The 24362-nt window shown below is 42.3% G+C and overlaps 1 protein-coding gene across 1 annotated transcript in view; it reads left to right on the top strand.

Annotated features, from left to right (window-relative positions):
• The first annotated feature begins 1021 nt into the window (after positions 1-1021).
• Positions 1022-24362, top strand: part of LAPTM4B (lysosomal protein transmembrane 4 beta) — a 73303-nt gene continuing 49962 nt past the window's right edge. The window contains exon 1 of the mRNA XM_082601683.1: positions 1022-1342. Within this exon, the coding sequence (XP_082457809.1) occupies positions 1244-1342 (99 nt within the window). The 5' untranslated portion in view covers positions 1022-1243. The remainder of the gene's footprint in view (positions 1343-24362) is intronic.

Raw genomic sequence — 24362 nt, 5'->3', positions numbered from 1 at the left:
CTTTGTTGCTGCGCGCGGGCTTTCTCTAGTTGCGGCGAGCGGGGGCTAGTCTTCGTTGTGGTGTGCAGGCTTCTCATTGTGGTGGCTTCTCTTGTGGAGCACCGGCTCTAGGTGCATGGGCTTCAGTAGTTGCGGCACGTGGGTTCAGTAGTTGTGGCTCACGGGCTTAGTTGCTCCACGGCGTGTGGGAGCTTCCCAAACCCGTGTCCCCTGCATTGGCAGGCAGATTCTTAACCACCGTGCCACCAGGGAAGTCCTACAACTGATTTATCTTTGCTATTGTTACTTCTCTTGCCTGATAACAGTTAGTTTGTTCTTGTGTTCCCTTAAGATCATTATTGCTGAGGCCTGTTCAAGGGCAAGCACTGTGGTCAGTCTTAGATCACAAAATGTCTTAGACCAAAAATGGCTTCTCTTATGTCAAGACAGCCACGCCTGGTGCTCTTTTTCCCAGGACTCCTTACCTTATTCACTTACACAGAGACCGTGTGGCAGTAATTGGCTTGAAGATTGTTTAGAGCTGCAGTAATGATTAAAAATGCTACCTGAAGCACAGCAAGAATGTCCTTGACACGCAGCCTATTTTCTGGGAAAAGATTACTACCACAGTAATTGAGCTGGGAAGCAGAGACAAATTGCTCTTGGCAGCTTCAGCAGTGTTTCAAAGCACTGCAGTTGGCTGGAATCACCCCTACCGTTTTCCTCCCTGCATGCAGTCTACAAGGTAACAGTGATGGCACCTGCAGATTATCTGCAAGATACAAGTGGAAAGAGAAAATAACCCCACAACCAACTAGACTGTAAAAGAATCTCGAATCCATGACAGCGTTACACAAATGACCAAATGAAAGAGGAACTCCGCTGGGGGCCGACTCCGGGACCGGCCGAGGGTGCAAGATGATTTATCTATTTACAATGGGCCATCGGCGCCAGCAGCTGGCCGGAGCCCGCAGTGACATCACGGGGCCCGGGCGTCCGTCACGTGGTCCGCGAGCCGCTCCGCCCCCTCCTGCTCCTCCTCCTTCTCCCGCAGCCTTCCGAGCACTGGGTCCGGCCGAGGCAGCCGCTCCGAGCTCTCGGGGGAGGCGCAGAGCAAGGGCCGGCGGGCGGCGAGCGGGGCTGGGAGTGCGAGCGGGAGTGGCCGAGGAGCCGGCAGTAGCCGCGCGGCGGGCCCGGACCAACGCGGCCGAAGCTCCTGCAAAGTTGGGCGCGCGCTCGCGCCACTGCGCCGGCGGCCCGAGCGATGAAGATGGTGGCCCCCTGGACGCGGTTCTACTCGAACAGCTGTTGCCTGTGCTGCCATGTCCGCACCGGCACCATCCTGCTCGGCGTCTGGTACCTGGTGAGCGCGGCGGGCCTTGGCGAGCACCGGGACGCATCTGTTTGGGAGGAGGGCGCGTGCCCCGCACCTCGCCGGGACCCCGGCCCGCGCCCCCGCCTCGCTTTTCACGCCCTCTAGTTGGTTCCCGGTGCGGCTTCGGGGTTGGATGATACCAACGCTAATCCGCCTGAAGTTATATTATTAGAAACTTAATTCTCCGGGCGAGCGGGTCAGCGATGCCCCGGGCTCAGCCAATCTGTGGCGAGGGGTGCAATCAGGGCCGGGAGTTCGGGGCGTTTCGGAGGTGCGGGAAGGCAGGGGGCGGCCAGAGCAGGGGGCGCCGGAAAGCCCTCAGCTGGGAGCCGGCTCGGCCGCGGGGAGCTCCGCGGTTTCCGGTGAAAGTGCACTCGGTGGTCAGAGAACTCCGATCCGGTCTGCGGAGCACGTGCTTTCCTTTCCTTTCTTCTTAGCAACACCCGCTGGGCTTTGTGTTTCGACGGGTCCCGACAAACGTCGAGGCGGTGACCGGCACCTCGTGCTACCCCCAGTTGTCGGTCCGGGTTGCGGGCCCGCGTGCCTATTCTCCCTGCCCGCATCTGGCCTCGGGTTTGCTGTCCAGTCTCCTGCGCACCTTCACATCCCCAGTGGAAACGGTTGGGGCTCTTTACCCACACGTTTGTTGTAAAGCCCTTACTCTAGGAAGGGATTTGCTTGTGATTTATTGTGTTTCAATCTGCCCGGGGCAGCCATTTTACACCCACTTGCTTTGCTGCCCCTTTACGGATGATCCCTGTACCTTCTTAGCCAACATCGGAGGAGGCAAATCTGATGTCTTTAGGTTGGAGCTTTTAAGATCTTATTTGTATGGGGAGCAGTGATTATCAGAGGCAGTGAGGAAACCTGATGGAGTCTTGCCCTGTGCCAGCTCCAGGTTGGTTGTTGGCCCCCCGAAGACTGCACTGAGTAGGATTCCACTGCATTTCGGTTTTGGTCACATCATTCATGATGGAGAGTTAGACCCGAGCCTTTTTGCAGTGAATATCTCTGCATCATGAGGAAACACCTTAAAAGTGGTAGTAAGATGACATATAGAACTTTTTGGTGGGAATAAATTCTTTTCTTCTTAGTCATCATAGTTTTTTGGTCGGTTCATAATTCAGTTTTTTGATATATATGGACATTATGTCGAATTGTGAACTCGTTTGTTGTGTCTTTTTTTTTTTTTTTTTTTTTTTTTTGCGGTACGCGGGCCTCTCACTGTCGTGGCCTCTCCCGTTGCGGAGCACAGGCTCCGGACACGCAGGCCCAGCGGCCATGGCTCACGGGCCCAGCCGCTCCGCAGCATATGGGATCCTCCCAGACCGGGGCACGAACCCGTATCCCCTGCATCGGCAGGCGGACTCTCAACCACTGCGCCACCAGGGAGGCCCCTGTTGTGTCATTTTAAGCAGAACATCCCCCCGCCCCACATGGTGTTCTCTGTGCTATTTATAGTTTCAAGTTTCCTTTAGTCTGTGCCTATCACAGGCCACACAATGGAAATATATGGCCTTAAAAGCTTTCAAACAGATCTTTGGTATGTGTGGGTTCTTACTGTGCACTGTGAATGCAGATAGAACATCTGCGTATTGGCTCAACCCTGATTTTACTAAAAGCAAAGAAATCTTTACAGAAATTTAAAATTACAGCGGAAGGATAGTGGGTGGCCTCGAAATAGTGCTTTTATTGATGGTCAAGACATAATTTTATACACGTCTTGTGTTCTCCTTGAAAATGTTTAAATCTGCAGACTTGCAAGTACATCAGTGAATGTAATTTGTAAAATCTAGGGCACTGCATTAGGCAAATGGACTACATGATCTACAGGAAAGATAAATCTACTTTGAGCCCTGCTGTTGGCTGTAATCCAACTAAACAGTATTGTTGTGATAAAAGGAGCGCACTCACATGCTCTGTCTATGGCTTGAGCATGCTCTTTGGGGAAAGTAGTTATTGGTATGCATGTTTCAGCATTTGGAAATATATGGCTTTTTGAAAGATAATTAGAAAGCTTTCCAGCAAATGTGAATAAGAATGCCACTTTAGGGAAACCTAATATATGGGAAACCTGCTGGTCATCTTTATAAGGCTTTTGCATTTCACAAAACAATTTAAACTTTTTTAAAAAAAATAGTGGGGCTTCTCTGGTGGCGCAGTGGTTGAGAGTCCGCCTGCCGATGCAGGGGACACGGGTTCGTGCCCCGGTCCGGGAAGATCCCACATGCCGCGGAGCGGCTGGGCCCGTGAGCCATGGCCGCTGAGCCTGCGCGTTCGGAGCCTGTGCTCCGCAACGGGAGAGGCCACAACAGTGAGAGGCCCGCGTACCGCCAAAAAAAAAAAAAAAAAAGTGAGTTTCCCTCATACCTTTAAATATAATTTGGTTATCCAAAACATTGATTAACATGAACGTTTTTAAGATGAAGGAGCCAAAGAATAAGGCATCTCTTCCTCCTTACCTTACCCCCTCACCCCACCAGCCATCTGGCTGCGATGGGGTTACTTATCAGAAAGGGGGAGAGTTTTCAGGAAAACAAAAGGATAGGAGTATAGATAGGCGTTCAAAAAAGAATCCACTAGAAAGGATAGGTAAAGTGGATCTTTTTTTACACATATTCTAATTGTTTCCTACCATGACCATTTGCTAAGGTCCTGTGTTCCAGGGACTATACTAGATATCTTTTTTTTTTTTTTTTTTTTTTTTTTTGGCCGCATCCCACGGCTTGTGGGATCTTAGTTCCCCGGCCAGGGGTCAAACCTGCACCCTCGGCAGTGAAAGCGCAGAGTCCTAATAACCACTGGACCACCAGGGAATTCCCTAGATATCTTGACTTGAAAAAAAACAAAACGAACAACGTAAGAACTGTGAGTTGAGTTTATTCAGTGTCTTACTGTGTAAGATAACCCAGAAGACAGCCTCTCAGCTCTGAGAAACCATTCTGAAGAGGTAAGGGAAGAGCCAGGATATATGAATTTTTTGCTGTGAAAAAACCTGTAGTCGAAGTCAAAAGGTGACTATTCATCACAAAGAACAGGCATCTCAGGTTGATGATTTTAGTGCTTTTCTATGTATGGGAAGATGCAAGAATCTGGGGTCATTGAAATTTTTCCTTAGATATGTTTCTTCACTATCTTGGGGCAGGCATCCAAAGCACAGACTGCTTCCTGTTTGTCTCCATCCTGAATTCCCCTCAGGCCCACAGTCAGTGGGTGACTACAGTGGCTAATGGCTTGATCCTTGTAGAACTGGAATAGCAGGCAACATTTTTCTCTACAATGCTTTTTTTTTAAATTTCATTTTTAAAAACTCTTTAAAATTTTTGGCCGTGTGGCGCCGCATGTGGGATCTTGGTTCCCCGACCAGGGATCAAACCCACGCCCCCTGAAGTGGAAGTGCAGACGGAGTCTTAACCATTGGACTGCCAGGAAGTCCCCTCTCTGCAGTGCTTTGCATGAGCTTAATTTTTATGTCTTGGTGAGGTAGATTTTTTTATTCCCGTTTCATAGATGAAAACTGAGGCTAAGAGACCTTAGGTGATTTATTTAAGATTGGCTTGTGGTTTGAGGGATGTTTTGGTCTGTGCTGTTTTCACAGTTTAACCTTTTAAAAGTTGAGTGTGTGTTTTGTTTTTGCCTTGGAATTATAAAGGTTTCCTTCAGTCCAGTAAAAAAAAAAAGCATTGATTTCAGGTATTTGTATTAGAGAACTGTTTTGCTTTGTTTTAAGTTTTCCTTTTTTAAATTGAGGCATAATTTACATACGGTGAAAATCACAGATATTAGGTGTATAGTTCATTGACATGACCAATGCATGCACCTTTGTAACCCACACCCTTAGAGAACATTTCCAAAACCCCATTAAGTTCCCTTGTGCCTCTTCCAGTATACCCTTTCACAGACACCACGACCCCATTCGTGAGTTTTGCCTATTCATGTAAATGGAATTATACTGTATGTATTCTTTTGTATCGGGTTTCTTTAACTTAGCATAATGTCTTAAATTCATTCATGGTTTTGGAGTGTATCAGTAGACTGTACCTTTTTATTGCTGAGTATTATTTTGTTGTATGAATATACAACAGTCTATTCATTTGCCAGATGATGGACATTTGGGTTATTTCCATTTTGGGGCTATTATGGATAAATCTGCTCTGAACATTCTTGCAAAAAAGACTTTGTGGGCATCTGTTTTTATTTCTCTTGAATAAATACCTAGCAGTGGAATTCCTGGTCGTTGTGTGTTTTAACTCTGTAAGAAACTGCCAAGGGGTTTTCCAAGTTGCCATTTTACACTCCAGTCATCAGTGTATGAAGTTCAGTGGGCGTGTAGTGGTAGCTCCTGGTGGCTTTAGTTTGAGTTTCCCTTATGACTAATGAGGTGGAACAGTTTATCTTTGCTTCTTGGCTAATTATATATCTTCCTTTGTGAAGTGCTATTGATTGCCCATTTTTTTAATTGGGTTTTGTCTTTTTTTTTTCCTGCTGATTTGTAAGAACTTTATATTCTGGATACCAGTCCTTTGTTAAACATATACCTTGTGAATATTTTCTCTCAGTGTGTGGCTTGCCCACTCATTTTCTTAATGGTATATTTTGATGAACTGGAGTTTTTAATTTCAGTTAAGTTCAACTTGTCATTGTTTTCTTTTATGGCCAGTACTTTCTGTGTTCTAAGAATCTTTGCGTACCCTGAAGTTGTAAAGATATTCTCTTATATTTTCTTCAGAAGCCTTATGGCTTTAGCTTTTATATTTACATCTGTGGTCTAAGTTTTGTGTTACGATGTGAGGTAGAGGTTTGTGTTTAATTTTAAAAGGCAGTTTAATCATTAAACCTAAAAAAGGTTGATTTATCACATAACCTTTAATAGCTACAAATGTTTTTAGAAAGACAAGTAAGATGCTTATCCATCTTCACAGAGAATGAGAACTGACTTGTCCCGGTTTCCAGAGGGATCATGATATGAAAGAAATACTTAAAGCAGAATGATTGCTATGCAGGCTTCTGAGGTTTCCTCTCTTTCTTCAACAAAACTTAATATTCTAAGCCTGAATCCATTAACTTTCTCCCCTAATTTGCACATACTCGAGTCTCTCTTGTCGTGGTCCAAACGCGGGTTGGAAAAGAATTTCCAGACACAAGGCAGAATGTAAAGAAGATAGAATTTGTTAGAGGGAAGGGTCGCTGCCAGAAGAGCAGGCCGACTTCCTAATAGTCTGGGAGAGTCAAGCCCGAACATGAGCTGTTGATCAGTTTTTATAGCCAGAAAGCAAAGAAATGGTCCGAGGTGAAAATTGTGTTTACTGATTGGTCAAGGCACATATACCTTCCTTCTACAGGGTGGGAGTGGGACAGGGCATATACCTTTCCTTACATGGGACAGGTCCCGTTGCCCACGTGGGTCCTTTATTTGAGACAGATCCCAAGTTGCCGAGGTGGGCTCAGGAACTTCATAACCATTGCAACATGGTGGTGAGGGAGATTAAGAGTCCGGTAGGGGGGTCTTCCCTGGTGGCGCAGTGGTTGAGAGTCCGCCTGCCGATGCAGGGGACACGGGTTCGTGCCCCGGTCCGAGAGGATCCCACATGCCACGGAGCGGCTGGGCCCGTGAGCCATGGCCGCTGAGCCTGCGCGTCCGGAGCCTGTGCTCCACAACGGGAGAGGCCACAACAGTGAGAGGCCCGAGTACCACAAAAAAAAAAAAAAAAAAAAGAGTCCGGTCGGGGGTGTAACGCTGAAACTTTTTCAGACAGGGTCGTCCTTTGTCCTTAGAGCACCACATCTCTTTCACCCTCTGTCTAGATTTCCCAATTTAGCTGCCTCTGTTCCCCTTGCCATCTGAATCTCTTCCTTTATTCCGTCTCCATGTCCTGTTGATTTTTGCTCAACCTCCTGGTTACCTTATTCTGTCCTGTTCTGATTCTTGCTACCATTTCCCTCGTTCAGGCTCTCATTAGCACTCACTTGGCTATTATAATAGAATCCCTGCTTCTAGCCTTGCCATCAATAATCCATTTTTTTCAGTCCATTACAAATGCAGTTTCCAGAGGTATTTTTCTCAAGCACAAATATGAGCTTGTTATCTCACTCCTAAAAAATGTTGGCTTACTATCAGGGAGATGTGTGTATTTCATGACCTGTGTGTTTCAAGTCAACTTAAATTGGCTTACGCAATTAACAAGTGCAGTGGTTTCCACCACATCCCTTTCCCCTTTTCTCGCATCCCTTCCCCTTTCAGGTTATCTTCCTTTAGGATACAAATGGCCAGCCAGTACTTAAGCCCTGGGTCCTGAGATTCATTCAGATTTGATAACTGTAAGTTATCTGTCCACCCCTGAGCCACAATAGGCCAGGGTTATGTGACTAGAGTTATACTGATGAATTTAGGTCTGGGATATGCTTCCCTTGAACCGTGTATTGACTAGGAGAGATGTGAGCCTGAGGTGGGATTAATTTAAAACACCAGCTTGAGAATGGAGGCATGAGGCATCGGAGACTGTTACTGGGAGGAGGAGGAAAGAATGTTTGGAGAATAAATAATACAATAAAAAATCCCTGCTCCACTCTTTATGCTAAAGCCCGCATTGCTTGTGGAATGTGTTTTGCCATCAGGACCTGAGTTGCTCCCTACACACTCAAGCATACTTTTTGCTTTGTAGTTTCTTTCATCGTCTTATCAGGTAATTTTCTTATTGTGTTTTTAAAAGTGGTCCTGGTAGTTGGAAGAATCTGTCATTGACACCTGGGATAGGTCCCCCTTTGTGCATATATATCATCCTTTTTATTATAATCCAGGTGTGTTTTAGGAGGTTAGTTATTCAGCAAATACATACTGAATGCTTCTTTGTGCCAGGCATTATTTGTAGGGGAGTTGGCCATATATCAGATTATAAAGGATGAAAGAGCTCAGGGTAGCTGGTCTCATTGGCTTTATGACCTGGCCTGTCAAATAATCAACTCGTTCACTTTGAAAGTCACAGCTTGCTTGTGTACCCAAGCCTGGTGGGTTCTTTTTGTATCCTTAGAAGTCCTGGTGCGATAACTATTGATTTTTGTCTGTATAGTAATGCTGGATAGTAAAAGAGACATCTTGCATTTGTAGAGTGATTGATAGTTTTCAGTGGACTTCACATTTGTCCTTATTGAGACCTCAAAGCAACCCTGGGGTCAGGCACGATAGGTGGTGATATGCTCCTTTAAGATTAATAGTTTCTTTCCAGCTGTCAGATTCTTGAGCTTGGTCTGTAAGTCCAGGGCAAAATAGGGGCCAATTCATAATATTTCTGTAATCCTTACTACCTAATGTTTTCCCTACTATATTAGATTGTAAAAGACTGAAATTATAAGCTAAAGAGTATGGATTTTATTCTGTAGGCAGTGGGGAGGCACTGAAGAATTATGAACAGGTGTGATAGGGTGAAAGCAGTTTTTAAGGAAGATTGAAAGGGCAGGCTCTTTTATAGATGGCTGAGAAACCAGGCAGGGTGTGGTACAGCCTTCCAGATAGGAGATGTAGCAATGTCAGTTCTTCCCAGCACAGGTCTCTCATTTGCTAATGATGCAAGTAATATGGATGGGAACTTTGATCAGTTAGTCAATGATACCATTGCCATCCAGATTTTCTACGTCTGAATTCAGGAATCGAACAGATTTGGACAGAGAGCGATACTGGATTTTTGAGAGATGTCTAACGAGCCCCTTTTTAAAAGTATAGGCCTCCCTACCCCCAAATGTAAAGGATCAAGGGAAGTTCTATGAAATATTGTCTGGTGAAGATTTCAGTGGTATTTAATACCTTTTTAAACTTTTATCTCGTGTTATCAGATGTTCATCCGAACCGTTTACTTTTTTTTTTGGCCATGCTGCGCGGCTTGGGAGATCTTAGTTACTCAACCAGAGATCAAACCCAGGCCCTCGGCAGTGAGAGTGCCGAGTCCTAACCACTGGACTGCCAGGGAATTCCCTCATCAGAACATTTTAAAGACCAAGAAATAAAGATTGCCATCATAGTGTTTATTAATATCAATCTCTCTGGGTCCCACTTTAGATACATCTGACGAACTAACAAAGCATCAAGTGTTAAAGTGGTTAACATGAGTTTTGCACCGTGATATGTATATTAACTAAATGTGTGATTTATTTGTTTTGTCTACTTACGTTGAATCTTTTGTCATGAAGGAAGAGGACTCATTTTTCCCTTCCCACTGTACCCCCTTTGTGGCAGATATATTGTTATTCATAAAGGGATGCTAGTGGAAATAATGGGTGAGCCCTAGCAGCATAACTCACTGCTTTCTCCACTTCCTCCCGGCTCCCTGGCTCTTTTAATAGAGCTTCTGGAGCCTTGATGTGAGTTCTTAAACAGCTGTAAACTGGTTTTTTACTTGAAGCAAAATAAATATTAAGCAAAGATCACACTTCTTCATTTGGTCCTAACAAACTCCCCCCCACCGCCCCCCACCACCGGGGATTTGAACCTGTGCCCCTTGCAGTGGAAGTGCAGAGCCCCAACCGTTGGACCACTAGGGAATTCCCAGTTCTAACAAACTTTTAAAGGTTTAGAGTTGCCTCTTTGCAGCTGCAGCTTCCAAGGGAAAATTATTTCTCAGGGACATATGTAGGGGCCAAAAATTGCTTGAGGAAATATAATTTCAAATTATTTTTAAAAATAAGCTTGAGTGTTTTTATTAACCCTTGAGCTGCTAAAATTACATAGCTAGTTGGTTCAATGGTGAGGGATGGTGAAGCAATAACGCTTGGTACAAGTAGGTGCTGACATCTTTGTTGACTAAAAGTAGAGGGCTTGGGGCTGCCGAAGTGGAGGTGTTATTGGTTGGGAGAAAAGAATCACTTAGTGGTTTACCTGGGTAAGGCCAGATGGGACGCATCAGAGTTTGGCCTTTCCTCAACCTTGTTGGACTAGAGATTGGATCTTGTCAATGCCCTAAAGTTGAATGGCTGACTCACACTGACTAAACTTATAGTAGACTGACACATAAAACCAGAATGCCAATTTATTAATATTCGATGGGGAAATATAATCCTCATGGAAATGAATACTCCTGTCCTGAGGCCTATGTATTCTTTTCCTTTAGAGGACACTAAATTATGATTGTCAGTGATTTGAGTACTTAATAGTTTTTCTTAAAGACAGCCTGGTGAGGCCAGCTTCAGAAAAGAGATAGCATTCAGTCCGAAAAGGAACAAGTCTCCAGGCTGCAACAGGGTGTCTTCTTCCAGCTGTGCTGCAAGAGGGGTTTGCTTCTTGGATAGTACTTTTTGTTGTCTCAATTTTGATCTAGCCATGAGTGTCCCCCTTGCCCCCCTTTTAAGGTGGCATTGGATTCTCTGATAATCTGGTCTTTTCTCTTTTGTGTTAATATTTAACCTCTGTATTTGCTATGGTATAGATAAAGTGTTGTGAACAGAGGTGCACCAATGCAGTTTACTTCTCGCTTGTGTTAACAGTTAGGGAGGATTGGCTAGCTTTGTTCCATGAGGCCATCCAGAGATGACCCAGGCTGGTGGGGCAGTTGTGCCATCCTCAATGTGCTGACTCCTCTGGATCTAGGGGGCTGCTTCCGTTATCCTTGTCTGCATGGTTGGAGACATCTCATCAGCACCATGTTTGTGTTCTGGCCTGCTAGAAAGGAGAAGAGTCACCTGGAGGAGAAGCAGCTTCATCTTTTTAAGGATGTGAAGTGGAAATTGTACGCATTGCTGTCACTCATATCCCAGTAGCCAGAAACAAGACATACGACCTAGCTGCAAGGGAAGCTAGGAGATATTATCTTTAGCTGGGCATTGATATATCCAGATAAGCCTATTACTGTGAAAGAAGGGGAGAACAGATTCCAGAGATTCCAGGGGCATCTACTAATCTGACGTGACACCTAACAGCAGCCTTACTGCTGAGATCCTGTTGCCCAGTGGGCACCCAGTACTAATTATAGGAGGCTTTAATTCCAGTCTACAAAACAGTACTTGTTGGTCTTAGTACTTCAGTTTTCCTCTCTAAATTGGAGTTAGTAATTCTAACAATAAACAATTGCAAAAAATGATTAAAAAGTATCACAAAACAATTTAAGCAAGTCATAAAATAGTTGCAAATATGGATAAAACTAAGTAGTATTCAAACACACAAATGCATTTCTCCCAAGGTGTGCTGCTTAATGGAGTTTTTAATTGATTGTTAAAAATTATTTTAAAGATAAAATGAGGGTACATGGATGGCATTTTCAGTATGAAAACACATAGTCATCTATGTAAGAAATCAAATGCAGCTAGCTTATGGATCAGAAAACTGTAACTGTGCTTATGGATAAGGACTTCCCGTCTTAAAGGAAAACCATTGTAGAAAATTTATGCCTAGAAGGAATGGCAGTGTGTATCCAGTTTCTTTCTTCCCTCCTTCCTTCTTTCCTCCTCTTCTAACAGATTTGAGAACTTCCTGGGTGTTAGGAACCGTGTGAGGTGCTGGCAATGCAATGGTGATTCAAAATAGACTCAGTCCTTGCCAGCATGGAATCTATGGTCTAGTAAGAAGAAGTTACCAGTAATTAATATATCTTAATTAGTAATCACACAAATAAATATTGGAACGTAATTGTGATAAGTGCTGTGAAGGAGAATGTAAGGCATGTGAGAGAGTTTGGGGATGAGTGGCTGTGTTGGGGAGCCTGGCAATCTTTGTCTTTAACTGGAGAAATTAGCCCATTTACGTTAATAGTGGTTAATATATTAGGACTTATATTACTCGTTTCTGTTTTTCTGTCTGTTGTTGCCATCTTTCATATTACCTGAATTTTTTCTTATCCATTTTTTTTGCCTATCCGCTATTTTTTATTTCTATTATTTTAGTGGTTCACTCAAGAAATTTTAACATATGTATTTATCAGAGTCTAGACTTAATAATATCTTTGCCTTTCTTTTGAACAAGTCCTTTAACTCTGGTCATTTCTTGTATATTAGTGTCTTTTTTTTTTTAACTCCCCCAAGACACTGATCTATACAATCAATGTTTGCTTAGAGTTACCCACATATTTACACCTCTGTCCATCATCTTCTCTCTTTTTTTTTGCAATCACTCTAATTTTTATTTTAAAAATGGATATTTTAATACCCCAAATGTGGAAAGTACGTGATCCATCATTTTCTTCTGTATCTCAGACCTGCTGTCTAGGATCACTATCCTTCTGTCTGACGTACATATTAAAAATTTTCCTTTAGTGAAATCTGTTGGTGGCAAACTCCTGACAGTTGTTCTTTGAAAATATCTTTATTTTTATTTATTTATTTATTTTCTAAAACGTAGATTTTATTTATTTATTTTTGGCTACGTTGGGTCTTCATTGCTGCACGCAGGCTTTTCTCTAGTTGCGGCGAGCGGGGGCTACTCTTCGTTGCGGTGTGCGGGCTTCTCATTGCGGTGGCTTCTCTTGTCACAGAGCACAGGCTCTAGGCGTGCGGGCTTCCGTAGTTGTGGCTCAAGGGCTTCCGTAGTTGTGGCTCCCGGGCTCTAGAGCGCAGGCTCAGTAGTTGTGGCGCACAGGCTTAGTTGCTCCGCGGCATGTGGGATCTTCCTGGACCAGGGCTCAAACCCGCATCCCCTGAATTGGCAGCCGGATTCTTAACCACTGTGCCACCAGGGAAGTCCTGAAAATATCTTTATTTGACTCGAGTTTTTGAAAGATATTTCAATCCTTGGTTGAGAGTTATTGTCTCAACACGTTGAAGCTCCTTCCACGTCTCTTGACTTCTGCTTTGCTGCTGAGAGGTCAGTTGTCAGTCTTGCTGACATTTACTTCTGATTTATTAGGTCTGGAGTTGGTCTTGTGGGTCTGCATTAGTAACACACTGGGGATGATGCCGAAGCTGCAGGTCTACCACACTTTTGGTAGCAATGGTTTGTGGACTCACACATTTCGGATGCTAATTTCCTTTTCCTAGAATCTTGCCTATGTAGTTAAAACATTGGCTATTTTTATTCCTTCAAAAGGTACTGAACAAAACAAGTAACTGAAGGCTTGGTGATAAGAGTCAAAGTATAGTTACAAGGAACAAACTTAATTTAAAAAATTTTTTTAAATTTTACACTGGAGTACAGTTGATTAACAATGTTGTGATAGTCTCAGGTGTACAGCAATGTGATTCAGTTATACATATACATGTATCTATTCTTTTTCAAGTTCTTTTCCCATTTAGGTTGTTACATATAATACTGAGCAGAGTTCCCTGTGCTATACAGTAGGTCCTTGTTGGTTATCCATTTTAAATATAGCAGGGTGTACATGACAATCCCAAACTCCCTAACTATCCCTTCCCCTCACCCTTCCCCCCGGTAACCATAAGTTCGTTCTCTGAGTCTGTGAGTCTGTTTCTGTTTTGTAAATAAGTTCATATGTATCATTTCTTTTTAGGTCCCACATACAAGTGATATACTTCTCTTTCTCTGTCTGACTTACTTCACTCAGTATGACAATCTCTAGGTTCATGAATGATGCTGCAAGTGGCATTATTTCATTCTTTTTAATGGCTGAGTAATATTCCATTGTATATATGTACCACATCTTCTTTATCCATTCCTCTGTTGATGGACATTTAGGTTGCTTCCATGTCTTGGCTATTGTAAACAGTGCTGCAGTGAACATTGGGGTGCATGTATCCTTTTGGACCATGTTTTTATCTGTATATATGCCCAGGAATGGGCTTGCAGGATCATATGGTAGCTCTATTTTTAGTTTTTTAAGGAACCCCCATACTGTTCTCCATAGTGGCTGTACCAATTTACATTCCCACCAACAGTGTACGAGGGGTAGGAGCTGTGCCTTTTCTCCACAGCCTCTCCAGCATTTATTTTTTGTGGATTTAAAAAATTTTTTTTAATTTAATTTTATTTATTTATTTTTGGCTGCTTTGGGTCTTCGTTGCTGCATGCGGGCTTTTTCTAGTTGCTGCAAGCAGGGGCTACTCTTCCTTGTGGTGCACGGGCTTCTCATTGTGGTGGCTTCTCTTGTTGCAGAGCACGGGCTCTAGGCGCACAGGCTTCAGTAATTGTGGCTTGCAGGCTCAGTAGTTGTGGTGCACAGGCTTAGTTGCTCCGTGGCATGTGGAATCTTCCTGGACCAGGGATCGAACCCATGTCACCTGCATTGGCAGGTGGATTCTTAACTACTGTGCCACCAGGGAAGTCCCTGTTTATGGATATTTTTATGGTAGCCATTTTGACTGGTGTGAGGTGATGTCTTGTAGTTTTGATTTGCATTTCTCTAATAATTAGTGATGTTGAACATCTTTTCATGTGCCTCTTGGCCATCTGTATGTCTTCTTTGGAGAAATGTCTGTTTAGGCCTTCTGCCCATGTTTTGATTGGGTTGTTTGTTTTGATGATATTAAGCCACATGAGCTGTTTGTAAATTTTGGAGACTAATCCCTTGTTGGTCACATCATTTGCAAATATTTTCTCTCAATCTGTGGGTTGTCTTTTTGTTTTGTTTATGGTTTCCTTTGCTGTGCAAAAGCTTTTGAGTTTAATTAGGTCCCATTTGTTTGTTTTTATTTCCATTACTCTGGGAGACGGATTGAAAAAGATAACTGCTGTGATTTTTGTCAGAGAGTGTTCTGCCTATATTTTCCTCTAAGAACTTTATAGTGTCCAGTTTCACATTTAGGTCTTTAATACAGTTTTATCTTATTTTTGTGTATGGTGTTAAAGAATATTCTAATTTTATTTTTTTACATGTAGTTGTCCAGTTTTCCCAGGACCATTTATTGAAGAGACTGTCTTTCTCCCATTGTACAGTCTTGCTTCCTTTGTTGTAGATTAATTGACCGTAGGTGTGTGTTTATATCTGGGCTTTCTATCCTGTTCCATTGATCTATTTCTGTTTCTGTGCCAGTACCATACTGTTTTGATGACTATAGCTTTGTAGTATAGTCTGAAGTCAGGCAGCCTGATTCCTCCAGCTCCATTTTTCTTTCTCTAGATTACTTTGGCTATTTGGGGTCTTTTGTGTTGCCATACAAATTTTAAGATTTTTTATTCTAGTTCTGTGAAAAATGCCATTGGTAATTTGATAGGAATTGCATTGAATCTACAGATCTGTAGATTGCCTTGGGTAGTATAGTCATTTTGACAGTATAGATTCTTCCAGTTCAGGAACATGGTATATCTTCCCATCTGATTGTGTTGTCTTCTGTTTCTTTCATCGGCATCTTATAGTTTTCAGAGTACAGGTCTTTTGTCTTCTTAGGTAGGTTTATTCCTAGGTATTTTCTTTTTGATGCAGTGGTAAATGGGATTGTTTCTTGAATTTCTCTGTATGATCTTTCGTTGTTAGTGTGTAGAAATGCAACAGATTTCTGTGTATTAATTTTGTAACCTGCAACTTTACCAAATTCATTGATGAGCTCTAGTAGTTTTCTGGTAGCATCTTTAGGGTTTTCTATGTATAGTATTATGTCATCTGCCAACAGTGACAGTTAAACTTCTTTTCCAATTTGGAATCCTTTTATTTCGTTTTCTTCTCTGATTGCTGTAGCTAGGACTTACAAAACTATGTTGGATAAAAGTGGCAAGAGTGAACATCCTTGTCTTGAGGAACAAACTTTAAATTAATAACAAACACCAGAGAGCTTTTGTGAAAATGTTTTAAAAATTCAGTAAAATTTCAAAAGGTGCTTTCTTTGATTCTTTCGTTATTTACCTGAGAATATTTATTTGCCTAGTTTTTTTCCCCTACCAGCTGTTTAGAAACTAAATGAAAGTTTCTCAGATAATCCTTTTTTTAAAAAAATATTTATTTATTTACTTTTGGCTGCGTTGGGTCTTTGTTGCTGCATGTGGGCTTTCTCTAGTTGTGGCGAGTGGGGGCTACTCTTCGTTGTGGTGTGCAGGCTTCTCATTGTGGTGGCTTCTCTTGTTGCGGAGCACTGGCTCTAGGTATGTGGGCTTCAGCAGTTGTAGTACACAGGCTCAGTAGTTGTGGCACACGGGCTTAGTTGCTCCACAGCATGTGGGATCTTCCTGAACCAGGGCTCAAACCCGTGTCCCCTGCATTGGCAGGCAGATTCTTAACCACTGTGCTATCAGGGAAGTCCCTCTCAGGTAATTTTAATATTTGTTCTAAAGAAAGTATGCAAACAGGAATAGAATCTTAAAGATATTTTTATATTTACGTTAGCGACAGTTAATAATTCACTAGATAATCTTTTCATTAGTTTACTTTGAGAATAGCTTAAGAACAATGATCTTCAGAGGCTGTTTACTTTTGAAGTAATCTAATACTGTTTTCTTTTAGCTAAAAGTAACAATATCAGACATTAATGTCACCTTCAAGAATGTTCCATCACCTAGATTCATAGTAATGAATATTTATGGCATACACTTTATGTGTGGAAAGGAGAAATCATTAACAATTCAGCATTATGATTACAAAACATTCGTCTAAGAGTACTAAGATTATATCATTGCATTTTATTTTACTTTGACAAGAGTTTTTAAAAACTTAGCTATCAAGTTATACTTTAGCTGCTTTTTATGCTAAACTGCAAGCCATGTGTGCAAACTAAAAGTGTATGTTTTTTGTCTTAATTTCAGAAGTTGTTGTTTTGGGGTGTATTAAATGTATTGCTATTTCGTAAGAAAACATTTAACTCTAAAGTACAATATAGCACCACTGTTCCTGAATAGAATGCAAACTTTATATTCTAATGGTTAAGTCTGTTACTGCCTCTGCACTTTCATTAGTGAAGACATTCTGTTTTATGAGCTTCAGTTTTGTCCTTGGTGAATAGCTGTAGGAATAAAGTATTCTTTTATGTTTGTCTTTGGTGAATAGCTGTAGGAATAAAGTATTCTTTTATGTATTGAAGCTAAACAGGGAATGTTTTAAACAGTCTTCCCAAGCATATTTTTAATGATTATCCAAGTTGTTGGAATAGGATGCTTACAAATAGGGACTAATAGACCTAATGAATAGAGCATATCAGAACACAAAGAGCACCATGTTTGTTGCACTAAAAAATTAATTTAGCCATTTTGCAGTCTATATTTTCTCCTCTTTTTTGGATGCTGGCCTTCTAACCCTCTATTGCTTGATCCTTCCTTACGCACAGAGTTTAGGTCCCCATAGCCCATTCTAAATTAGGCTCTGGGCTAGGCCTGTCTCTTTATATTCAGAGATCCAGAATGTTCTTTAGGGCATAAAAGGGAACACAGTTGTTCTCCCTGTCCACACCGCCCCCCACCTCCCAAGTCTCCTAGTGGCTCTTTGAGCAGCCTTCTTTCTGACCTCTGCTAGAGGACCATCCTTTGCCTTCTGTTCACTGTCCAGACATCTTTCTCATCATTCTGAGAGAATACATACAGTGGTGTCTCAGTCTAAGAGTGAAGATCAGAACCTGACCAAGTCCATTCAGGGAAATTGAGGATGCTTCTGCTGGGGTCGCAAGTTGGTTTCACTCTGCTTGCCAGCTTCCTGTCGCCTTGAGAGTGGCTGTCTGGAACACTCCCTTGAAAAGAATTCTGAGCCTGCTGCCAGGGGACTGGTGAGCAGAGTCGCCAGGGCTTGTGAGCCAGGGCTTGTGAACCGGGTGTGGTGGCTTTTGAACCGGGTGTGGTGGCTTTGGGGACGGAAGCTGGGTTACTGGAAGGAACATGTGTGGCATTTGTAATCAAAGGACCGATGATTGAGTGTCAACTGAAAATGTCATGACCTTGTGCAGGTTTCCCCAAAGTCTGAGAGGCCTCATCTGTAGAGTGGCGTAACAATAATCACACCACATAGGGCAGGCAAAACAGCTTCAGTGATATAAGACAGAAGGTGTAGTGGTGGTGGTTTCTTGATTTAATCTATCACCCATGAGGAAGACATGCCAAAAGGGTGGCACTGTGGCCTGCAAGGTGAATCAGAAGGACCTCATTGAATTTGGGGGGAGTATCTTTATAATACATTTAAATAATCTGCCTACTGAAATGGGGCTCTAAGGAAGGATACAACTTCATTTTACTGCTTAAACTTTCTCCTGCACACTGTATAACTTAGAGGATTTATAGCTTCTATTATTGAAAACAGTGGCTGTAATTATAACCCAAGTCAAAGGACTGTCAAAGGGTCGCTCATTCTTATATTTTTGTTTCCTTGAACTTTCTCTTAATAGTTAATTCTTAGTCACTTAGTCTGATTCCCTAAAATTATTTGTGCTGTAATCTTTGTCTCTCAGGATTTCCAAAAGTCTCTTACTTTCTGGTGTTAAGAAAGTCCTCTTCCTGTGGAGGCTTTCAACTGCCACCCCCTTCTCCCCAGCCACTAACTAGTACAGCAGAATTCCTTTTCATCTAAATGGAACAGCTAATTTGACTGTCTTCCCCATTAGACAGTAGCCTACCTTGAGGGGGGGAATAATGTATATTGATGTTAGCATAGTGCCTGGCATATATTTGTTGCCTAATAGATAATTTTTGAACAATTCAGTGGATGAATTAATGAATGTTATAATGTTTATTCTGCATTTTACTTGGTTGCTGATGTTTGTTTACCCCCGGACTACTAATCCTTGAGGGCAGGGACCATGCCTTATTCATCTTTGTATAATCCAGTTTTAAGCAGAGTGTTGGGCACATAGTAGATGAACTAATTTAGTCAATTTCTCAGTCAGGTAGGATTTTATGGTAAATCTAATTTTCCCCAGAATATATTTACCACAATTGTTTGAAATGAAATAGCAAGTGTCAGAAATTTATTTTAATATCAGGACCAGGACCAGGTAGATGGGGCTTATTTGAATAAAAAGCACATTTGGATCAGAATTCTAAAATTTGCTTTAAATAAATTTTAATTAAAAAGTCCAAACTTAATTTCATTTTGATTTGCCTGTTGAAATTGTACCCAAGTGAAAGGCACATCTGCCATTAATAGTTTTTATAAAATATTTCCAGGGCCTCCCTGGTGGCGCAGTGGTTGAGAGTCCGCCTGCCGATGCAGGGGATACGGGTTCGTGCCCCGGTCTGGGAGGATCCCATATGCCGCGGAGCGGCTGGGCCCGTGAGCCATGGCCGCTGGGCCTGCGCATCCGGAGCCTGTGCTCCGCAACGGGAGAGGCCACAACAGTGAGAGGCCCGCATACCGCAAAAAGAAAAAAAAAAAAAAAAAAAAATATTTCCAAATATTGGAGTATAAAAATTAACCAGCTGTCTGAAAAGATTATATTAGATTATAATTTATATTTATTTAAAAATCTTTAACCATTTTACTGTGAATATTGCACACATACAGAAAGTACGCAAGGTATAAACACCTCAGTTATCACTAAGCAAACACTTGGTGTATCTGCCACCCAACTGTGACTTCTCTAAAAGGTTACCCTAGAGATTACAACGTATATTGTTCACTTTAAAAAATCTCATATTAAGTGGTACTTTAATTCTCTTCCTGGACAATGCAAGGACCTACGATCAGTTCAGTTCCAATTATCCTCTCGAGCTATATGCCATTATTGTGTATTTATATTCTTTTTGTATTTTGTGCTCAAATCATTATTGTTGCTATTATTTGTTATCAATATTCACAGTTAACATAATTATCATTTTTGTTGTTCTTAACTTCTTTGTCCATCTTCAGCCTTCCATCTGGTATCAGTTTTCTTTTGTCCAAAGAACACCCTTTAATGCTTTCTTTACTGCTCAGCTGCTGGTGACCAATTCCCTTGTTTTTTTCTGAAAGTATCTTTGTTTCATTTTCATCCTTGAAGGATTGTTTTTTTTTTTTTTTTTTTATTTTTGCGGTACGTGGGCCTCTCACTGCTGTGGCCTCTCCCGTTGCGGAGCACAGGCTCCGGACGCGCAGGCTCAGCAGCCATGGCTCACGGGCCCAGCCGCTCCGCGGCACGTGGGATCTTCCCAGACCAGGACACGAACCCGTGTCCCCTGCCTCGGCAGGCGGACTCTCAACCACTGCGCTACCAGGGAAGCCCTGTTTTTGTTTTTTTTGTTTTTTTCTTGTAAACTTGTAGGTGGTCCTTTCATCCCTAGCATTTTGGAGATGTAACTCCATTGTCTTCTGGCTGCTTTTGTTTGTATTAAAGCCAGCTGTCTGAATATTTTCTTCTGTCTTATCCAACTCATTAGTTTTCTTATAACTCTGTCTTAATGGGTTGAACCCATCCACTAAGTTCTTGATTTGGCTACTGTATATTCTATTCTGTAAAAAATCTCTCATATCCTTTTTTTTTGTGATTTAAGTTCCCTGGCAAAATTCTCATTTTTAAAAAATCTCTTTGAATTTTGCAAGTGTAGTCACTTTAAAGTGACTACATTAACTTCAGTATCTAGAGCAGTGCCTGTGGTCTATTTCTGTTGTTTGTTGTTTCTGCTAGTCCTTGTTCTTAGCATTCTGTCTTCTCCTGTTTCTTGTGTTCTGGACATTGTATTTGAAAAACTGAAGAAATAATTCGAAGCATGGGATGGTATCTTTTCTCCACTAAGGATTTTGATAGCTTCTTACAGGGGCCTAGCAACTGGCAATTCCCTCAATTCAGTTTCAGGATTCAGATGATGCAAAGCTGGGCCCTGTCACTCTAAAGACTTGTCTTTGCTGGTTCACCTTACTCCAGTGGTGAAGCCCCTTCAGGGTCTTATGGCAAAGCCCTGGGGATTTCTACCCTCCATCCCCATCCAGCACGCCCTGTACTCCTGCTCTTAACTCTGGCTCAGCAAGGCTGTCAAGGTGCTCTCAAGATTTTAGCTCTCATCATGTTTTCTGGAATCAGCAAATGCCCTCACCGGTATTTCTGCCTTCTCCTGGATCTTGGCCCCATAATTCCTCACTGCCTTGCTAGCTAATACCTTCTCACAATGTTGTTTTTATTTTGTCCAAATTTTCTAGTTGTCCTCAGTGAGAGGATTGGTTTGTATAACCTAGTTCACCATTACTGGAAGTGGCAGATCTCTTAATTGTTATCATTTTACAGTAAGTCCCCTACATACGAACGAGTTCCCTTCCGAGAGCGCATTTGCAAGTCCAATTTGTTCGGAAGTCCACCAGAGTTAGCCTAGGTACCCAACTAACACAATCGGCTATATAGTATTGTACTGTAATAGGTTTATAATACTTTTCACACAAATAATACATAAGAACAAAAAAACCCCACAAAAAGTAAAACATTTTAAATCTTCAGTACAGTACCTTGAAAAGTACAGTAGTACAAATACAACAGCTGGCATACGGGGCTGGCATCAAGTGACCAGGCAAGAAGAGTTACTGACTGGAGGAGGGAGAGGAGGTGGGAAATGGTAGAGCTGAAGGATCCTCAGCAATGGGAGATGGAGGGCAGGCTGCAATTTCACTCACGCCTGATGTAGATGGAACACATATTTGTATCATTGAAAGTTCACAATTTGAAGGTTTGTATGTAGGGGACTTACTGTATTTTACTCTGACTTTCTTCTCCTCTGATATACCTATTTCCAGGGGTTTTTTTTTGTTTGTTTTGTTTTGGTTTGGTTTGGTTTTTTTAATGTGCTGCGTGGCTTGCGAGATCTTGTTTCGCTGACCAGGGATTGAACCCAGGCCCCCAGCAGTGAAAGCCCAGAATCCTAACCACAGGACCACCAGGGAATTCCCTATTTCCAAGTTTTAACTTGAATGCCTGGCCATCTTCTTATTAGTAATTTTTTCTCTTTAGAGAATGAGGTATAGTAATAATATTCTATAACATATTTCATATTAAGAATATTTTTGAAGCTTGAAATAATTTTTCCTGACTATAAAAGCAACTATGCTCATGTTAGACACTCTGGAAAATACAAAAAAAGGTACAATGATAATGAAAGGTACAAGGCGCCTCCAGACCCCCCACATGGTTTATAACATTGTATGTTTTGGTGTTTTTAGTCTGTGATTTATGCATGTGAACATAATAATAAATTGGAATCAAAAATTTTTATACTACAGTTATCAATTAACATTATAATGTGAACATTTTCTTGTCATTAATTTTTTTTTTTTTTTTTTTTTGCGGTACGCGGGCCTCTCACTGTTGTGGCCTCTCCCGTTGCGGAGCACAGGCTCCGGACACGCAGGCTCAGCGGCCATGGCTCACGGGCCCAGCCGCTCCGCGGCACGTGGGATCTTCCCGGACCGGGGCACGAACCCGTGTCCCCTGCATCGGCGGGCGGACTCTCAACCACTGCACCACCAGGGAAGCCCTAATATTTTTTAATATGATTTTTAATGCTTATGTAGCATTCTCTTATTTGGTTGTAATCTTATTTAGTCATTCTACTTCTGTTTCAGATTTTCATTACTACAAATAAGTCTGCAGTGATCATTTTTGGACACAACTTTCTCTGTAAAATTCTGATTGTTGTGTAATTATTATCTCACTGAGTTTGAGTGTTCTTAAGGTTCTTTTATTGAGGCTTTTAAAAAGTGAGCTGATAATTACATATTACATTTTCAGTTGTTTAGATTCAAGCTGCAAATCTCACTGTTCATTTAGGGTCTGAAATATGATTTAAGGGTGAAGAGCACGTTAGATCCCTGGAGAATATACAGGGACCTGGCACCCCTTAAGTAATGGGACAGACATTGAATTTATTTACATGTGGAAGTAATCATTGTCAGGAACAAGGAAAAAATATGCAACACCACAGGAACACTTCATAAATAGAACAGGAACAGTTGTACATGACCTACCAAAACAGACGAAGAAAGCCCAAACGTTAGTGAGCATTAACTGAACAAGAACATAAATATGCCCTGACTTTCTTTTACATTTAGATTAGCTGTGGTCATTACATAATCTCCTCCTGGCAAGCCTTAACCATCTTCTTGGTTCTCATTTGTGGTGACATTTCATTCTTGGTCAGAATTGATGACTGGGTGATTTCCATTTTCTCTTTTTCGGAAGTACTTCTTACCCACTGTTCTTGGGGGTTTTGACTTGTAGTTGACCTTTTCCATCCACCCATGTTTAGTATCTACCATGGCTAGTTCACTGCCCACCCTCCACCCCTTTGCACAGACCTAGGTCTTCAGGGTCACCCTGTCACCCTACCGTATCCACATCCTCCGTGGAGGGCCACATTCCCATCCAACAACTGAGGTTTCATAGGATAACACAGTAAATATGTGTCAACACACAGACTTTCTATTATGAAGATTTCACTCTGTGATTAAAAGAGCACAGTGGTGAGTCATTTGCGATGTGTCATGGCCTTGCCATCACACCTCTGTGTTATCTGTCTCCTTCCTTTGGACTCTAGGAAGAACAAGGGCAAGTGGAAGGGAACTTGGCCCCAGGACTGTGGTCTCTGCTGGTGGGCACAGAGGGAAGGGCCACAGGCCCAGAGGGACAGGGGAGAGGATGACAGTGACCGGAGCAACTAGAGCACAGCCCAGTGTAGGACCCAGGACACGCTGTGGAGCGAGAACACACGGAACCAGGCGCCAGAACCCTGACTTTGGCAACGATGTGACACATTCAGAGACTGAGCAGGAGAGAGTGCGGAAGCACACAGGACTAGGCGTGAGGCCGTCAGACGTGGGATAGGCAAACACACATGGAGGGCAGGCCTGAGCACCAAAGGCTGAATAAAAAAAGGAGGCTGAGAGACCAGACGGACAAGCCAACACATGATTATTCGGACAGCCTGCAAGTACTTTTCCTACCTAAAATCAACCTTGGCATAGTCCTTATTATTTCTGATAATGACAAGCTTTTGTCACCCAGGCTTGACATTTCAGAGTCTCCTTTGCTTCTTTTTTTATCCTTGCAGCTTGTCACTTCCTGTGTGTCTCATAATTCCATCTCCACGTGGAAAGGCCTTGAGGTTCAAACCTTGACTCTTCCTCACGTAGGACCTAAGTAACCTCTCAAACTAATGCCTAAGATGACAATCTGACAGGGTTGTCATGAGAATTAGAGAGGAAGTGGATCAGACCCTCATTACTGCTCAGCCAGACTATTGCAGTACTTTCCAGAAGGCTTTCCTGCCTCCGTTTCA

The sequence above is a fragment of the Mesoplodon mirus genome, assembly GCF_964341445.2.
Source record: "Mesoplodon mirus genome assembly, chromosome: 16".
Classification (NCBI taxonomy): Eukaryota; Metazoa; Chordata; class Mammalia; order Artiodactyla; family Ziphiidae; genus Mesoplodon; species Mesoplodon mirus.
Note: the sequence above shows the minus strand (reverse complement) of the source record. Positions and strands in the feature narration are given on the sequence as shown.